At 39.5% G+C, this 6656-nt stretch overlaps 1 protein-coding gene across 1 annotated transcript; it reads left to right on the forward strand.

The window, feature by feature from the left end:
* The first annotated feature begins 1773 nt into the window (after nt 1-1773).
* On the forward strand, nt 1774-5610 carry LOC134805585 (uncharacterized protein K02A2.6-like). The gene has a single exon (XM_063778862.1). It carries the CDS (start codon nt 1774-1776, stop codon nt 5608-5610), a length of 3837 nt encoding a protein of 1278 aa, XP_063634932.1.
* Nucleotides 5611-6656: the final 1046 nt, after the last annotated feature.

The raw sequence follows: 6656 nt of genomic DNA on the forward strand, positions 1-6656 counted from the left end.
GTGTAAATAAGATGATGATAGTAGTTCATAATGTGAGCGTGCATTATGGTGAATTTACATGAGCGTATGTAAATTAGATGATAATGGTACTTCATAATGTGAGCGTGCATTATGGTGAATTTACATGAGCGTATGTAAATTAGATGATAATGGTACTTCATAATGTGAGCGTGCATTATGGTGAATTTACATGAGCGTATGTAAATTAGATGATAATGGTACTTCATAATGTGAGCGTGCATTATGGTGAATTTGCATGAGCGTATGTAAATTAGATGGTAATAGTACTTCATAATGTGAGCATGCATTATGGTGAATTTATATGAGCATATGTAAAATTGATGATGATAAGATAAGATAAGAAAATCTTTATTGGTACAATACAGGTACACGTCAGATACAATTTTGTACAATAATCATACAAATTCCACATTACAGAGTATTTCAACTGAAATATACACAACATGGTAATGTCAACAATTCAAAATAGAAAAAATTAATACATTAAAAAACATGTTTTAATTTATAAAACATATTAAATTAGTCATTGGCAGTGCCATTATTTTATTAAAGGTGTAAAAGTTTTTTATGAGTAACCACGATTCTAAATTTCTTTTAAAGGATTGCTGAGTCTGGACATCTCTGATGATTGTACTTTATAATGTGAGTGTATATTATGGTGAATTTACATGAGTATATGTAAATAAGATGATGACAGTTAATCATAATGTAAGCGTACATTATGGTAAACTTACATGAGCGTATGTAAATTAGAAGATGATAGTTTGTCACGACGTTCAGAGTACGCTACTTATAAGTAAATTTACATAAGTGTATGTAAGAGACGATAATGATATAATTTAAATGGGTTAAATGACACTATTATGTAAGTGATAATGCATTTTGATATATTATACTTATACGAGCGTGTGTAAATTTAAATGCGCTGATTCTATATTGCTTAACGAGTATTTAATGACAATATAGAACTTTGAAAGAAATTATGATAAATTGTAAGTACATGAGTTTGTGTAAAATTACTATCCGATATGATCATACTAAGTATGATTCGTAGCTATATAACAATGTGAGAGAGCATTATGGTAGCTTAACATAAGTGAAGATAACATAAGAGAAGTTAACCCAAGCTTTTTGTATGACAAAAATAAATAATATATTTATTTACATGAGAGCGAATAATGGGAGTTTGTTTTGTACAACTCTACAGAATTATTGTATTTTGTCAGTGCAAGATGAGAGCTTTGTTTCTTTGTTGTGTTAGTTTGCGAAAGAAATACTTTTATACATTTATAACGAATTTGTTTGTTATGAAAGTCATAAGAATTACATGATTTCGGAAATATTTGGTGTTGAGAGTTTGAGGAGTTAAAAATAAAAATATGAATTCCTACCCGAAGTAATTGAAAGTAGACAAAAACAATAGAGAGGAATGTTGTATATTTCATAAGACACAGCTGTTTCATTATTACTATTTAGAGGAAGACTAAAAGATATTTAGGAATATAAAGACACATTCGAGTAAAAGGAACTATGCAGTCTGTGTTCTATCAAATACGTAAACGAGATATCTTTCACAATTCACTGACTCAAGTTACTTGATGATCACTGTTATGTATTTAGATGGGTACTTGCAGGATTGAATTGTAATGACAGCTGAAGGTAGTTTGGAAATAAATGAGTTTTGCTTCTGACCTCAATGGCGTTGTATCTTTTATTGGCGACTACGGTAAATTAATGTAATTTGTGCGCAAAATGAATAGTAATCTTTCTAATGTGGTGCTTCTTGGACAATTTAACCCAAAAACGGACAAGTGGTGTGATTATAAGGACCAATTACTATGTGCATTGGACGTGGCGGGCGTGGCGCTGGACCCGACTCGGGCGCGCTCGTTGTTTCTGTCCCAGTGTGGCAAAGACACTTATTCACTCATTGCATCACTTCTGGTCCCGCTGAGGCCAACTAATGTTGCATTTGAGGACATTATCCGTGTTTTGGACCAGTTTTTTGAGCCGGAAGTAAATGAAATTTTACAAGCGGGGAAGTTTCATAAACGCGTACAACTACAACAAGAGAGCGTGCAAGAGTTTATCGGCGCGATAAGTTTGCTCGGTGCTAAGTGTAACTTTGCCGATCTTAAGCGACAGTTGAGAGATAGACTAGTACTTGGGGTGCGGGACGAGCGCCTGCGCCGCGAATTGTTGAAGACCAAGGACCTCACGTATACGGGGGCCGTTCAGTATTGTCTTAACTACCAGGCGACGTTCCCAGACTTGTATCCTGAAGCGCGTGCTAGTACATCTAAGCAAACTCCACATAACGAAAGTGACCAGATGGAAATTGATAAAATACAATCAGTGAATTGCAAACATTGTGCCCGGGTACATAAACCGAATGAGCGGTGCCCTTTCAGTAAGGCTCAGTGTTATTATTGCAAGCGACATGGACATATTGCTTCGGCCTGCAATAAGAAACAAGGTAAGGTCCATGTGACCGAAGACAAGTGTTCATGTGACTCCAACTCGGACCAGGAAGACATGATGAATGGGATCTATGTCTGCGCTGAAGATTACTGTGAACCGATTACAGCAAATGTGCATCTTAATGGTGCCAAATTATTAATGGAAATAGATTCCGGAGCTTCAAGGTCTATAATATCTGAGGAGACATTTAAAAAGTTGTGGTCCAACCCACCCCCATTAAATACCACAAATGTGAAACTAGTTACGTGGAGCCGTGCCCCTTTAAGAATCTTAGGGTTGGTACACGTACGAGTGGTTTTAGGCGACAAAGAAGCCCAGTGTGAACTGTTGGTGGTCGCCGGCCGCGGATCGAGCTTGCTCGGTAGGAACTGGTTTAAGAAGTTGGGGCTGCAAGTGGATGGCGTGGGCTGGTCAGAAGAGGAAGTAGCTGAATGGAAGAATAAATATCCAGATTTGTTTATGGAGGGTTTAGGAGAGTACACGGGACCACCAGTGTCACTGCACGTGCGACCCGGGACCGCGCCACGATTCATGAAAGCGCGCCCTGTACCATTCCCACTAAAACAACAAGTGGACGATGAGCTGCGTCAAATGATTAAGGATGGCGTATTAACACCAGTCAAATATTCAAAGTGGGCTACTCCCTTAAGAATTGTTAAGAAAGATAACGGATCTTTGCGTATCTGTGGAGACTATCGTTCTACGGTTAACGCATCAATAGATGTTGACACATACCCGCTCCCTACATCGACAGAGGCATTCGTGAAGCTTAGCGGGGGAAGTATATTTAGCAAACTGGACTTGAAGCAGGCGTACACTCAGCTCAAGGTTGACGATGATACCGCGACGCTGCTAACACTAAATACACCCATCGGACTAATGAAGGTGAATCGTTTGGCTTACGGGGTGAGCGCTGCGCCTGGCATCTTCCAAAGGCTCATGTCTACCACCCTGGCAGATATGGAAGGAGTCGCGTGTCTCCTGGACGATGTAGCCATCACAGGGAGAAATATGGAAGAACATAACCAGAGGTTGAATGCAGTACTGAAAAAACTTCAAGATCTGGGTTTTCGACTAAACGTTAATAAATGCGTCTTTGCTTCACGGGGTATTACCTTTTTGGGCCATATACTGGACGCCGAAGGGCTCCATCCGACTCCGGAGAAAGTAGAAGAGATTCAGGGTAAACCAGCGCCCACAAACAAAGAGGCATTAAGAGCATTTTTAGGACTATACACGTACTACGAGAAATTCTTACCCGACAAAGCTACATTACTTGAACCATTGTACCGGTTGCTGGAAGCGAAATCACCGTGGACTTGGGGTGATAAGGAACAAGCTGCGTTTAATAAAGCTAAGAATCTTTTGTCGTCGGATTGTACGTTGGTCGGATATGACCTAAATAAAGATTTGTTACTGATCTGTGACTCGTCAGATTATGGTTTGGGAGCCGTGTTGGTTCACATTATGGAAGATGGATCCGAACGGCCGGTGATGATGGCGTCGCGGACACTACAACCACACGAGAGACGCTACGGGCAGATCGACAAAGAAGCGCTCGCGATAATGTTCGGGCTAACTAAGTATCATCAATTTCTGGCCGGACGAAAATTTTGCATCATCACCGACCATAAACCCTTAGTTGGTCTGTTCAACCCGGAGAAACCAATTCCTGACCAAATATCGCCTAGAATGTTACGGTGGTCGCTAAAACTTAACGGATACAGTTATTCTATCAAATATCGACCAAGCAAATTGATTGGAAATGCGGACGCTTTAAGCAGGTGGACAGAACCGGAGACGTCTTCGGTGAACCCAAATATAGACTGTCTGGGCGAGGTACTTTTGCTAGAAGAGCAACCACTGGGATGGAACCTGGATGTAAAAGCTATTGCTGAAGAAACCAAGAAAGATCAGATGCTACAAAAGGTGTTGTTTAACGTACTCCATGGGTGGCCGCGCTCCAATACAGATCCTGAAATGCAACCATATTGGATCCGCAGAGATGCTCTTTCACACAATAAAGATTGTTTATTGTGGTGTAACAGAGTCATCATACCTACTTCGCTTCACCAAAAGGTACTTAAATTGCTACATGCTCCACATGCTGGGATTGTACAGACAAAGGCATACGCTAGAGGGTACCTTTGGTGGGCCGGCATGGACAAGGAAATCGAAAAGGTCGTGGCTGAGTGCGAGGATTGCCAGTCTGTGAGGAACAACCCACCTAAAGATCCGCAAATATGGGTCATGCCTGAAAAACCTTGGAGTCGAGTCCACATCGATTTTGCTGGTCCATTCCAGGGAAAAACCTTCTTGCTATTAATCGATTCTTACAGCAAGTGGATAGAGGCAGAAATTGTTCCATCTATGAGCGCAGATTCCATAATTACTATTTTGAGACGCATTTTCGCCTCACAAGGCTTGCCGGATCTCTTGGTGTCTGATAACGGCAGGACATTTACGTCTGAGGACTTCAATTTATTTTTAAGGAGGAACCATATCAGACACATATTCACTCCGCCCTACCACCCAGCTTCGAATGGGCAGATAGAAAGGGCTGTGCAAACATTTAAAAACAAATTGAAGAAAATGGCAGCTACAAACATGGCTTGGAGTGAAAAACTGGCAAAAGCTTTATACGCTTTGCGCACCGTCCCTAACAGCTCTACTAATAAAACACCGGCGGAAATGCTTAACGGACGCAAGTACAGAACAGCCATATCAAGTTTACACCCAGAGAGCACGCCGAGCCGTGCCGAACAACAGCTGGAACAGGCAGCGCAGAGGCCGAGCGCCCGCGCCTTCCGTCTGCATCAACCGGTGCTCGTGCGAATGTACACGCCAGGAACTAAGTGGGCAAAGGGCGAGGTTGAGACAATAGAGGGACCCAGCACTTATGTGGTAAGAACGGAAGATGGAGAGCTGCATCGTCGCCACGCTGATCAAATTATAGCTCGAGCACTGAGACAGCCGATGGAAGCTCCTACTTGTGACCAACAACATCTTGAATTTGGGTCTCAGTCTTCAGCTGAAGAAGATCCTCCTATTGAGATTCCACCACCAGAGTTATGGCCCGACATCATAGGAATTCCCAATGATTATTGATTGTATAACTATTTTGTAATGAATAATGTGTTGATTTAGACTTGTTGATTATGGTGGAAAGGTATGTTATGTATTTAGATGGGTACTTGCAGGATTGAATTGTAATGACAGCTGAAGGTAGTTTGGAAATAAATGAGTTTTGCTTCTGACCTCAATGGCGTTGTATCTTTTAATCACGAATTTATTAAAGGAATTGAAAGCTAAATCTAACTATTACATGAAATATTATTTTAGATGGATAATTTACATAGCGCTTTATAGATGTGAAAATAAACTGTTCAATTGAATCTATTTGGTACAACAGAGTTGACTATGTACGCAGTCATGATGAAAGATATATGTATGAAAGTTGTAGCTTCTTTTTACTATTGAAGTTGATTACTACTAAGTTGAATTTGACAGTATTTCAAATAATTAAATGGAATTGTGATAACAGATTGATATCCCATATTGACTGGATTTTTTAGATTTTTATTGAGTAAGTACCTACTTTGAAGTCGCAACCTTTTGTGACAGTGGGTTTGTCAAATTGATTAAACTTTTCTCAATCTATATGCTGTGTTGATGATGATCAGTATTCGAAGAAATTCCTTGTTATAGGCGAAATTTAAATATTTGTTAATTGTTATATCAATCATGTTCATGTTCCGATGGATTATAAATTATTTGATACTTTATTATCAAGAATTTGAAGAGTTTTAAGCATACCAAGTTCTAACTAATACCATGAGTTTGCAATGAGCACATTCATTATTTTATTAGAAAGGTGTCAGATGTAGAAGTGCATTAAATAAAAGAACAGAGGTAGTTATCATGGACTAAACAAGATATTCCGTTAAATAAAACAGATGAATGCAACGTAAAGTGATTGAGTGCTAACGAGATAGTACCTAAGGTACATTTACTTATGCCGATACCATAAAACACCTAATATATGAAATATGTTTAATGTACAACTTAAACGTAGAACACGAATATAATGCAGAGTAGACTTTATAGACAGTAAAAAGGCATCTCTGGTAATAAACTTTTGAGTAGTCGAGAAT

The sequence above is a fragment of the Cydia splendana genome, unplaced genomic scaffold (assembly GCF_910591565.1).
Source record: "Cydia splendana unplaced genomic scaffold, ilCydSple1.2 scaffold_45_ctg1, whole genome shotgun sequence".
NCBI lineage: Eukaryota > Metazoa > Arthropoda > Insecta > Lepidoptera > Tortricidae > Cydia > Cydia splendana.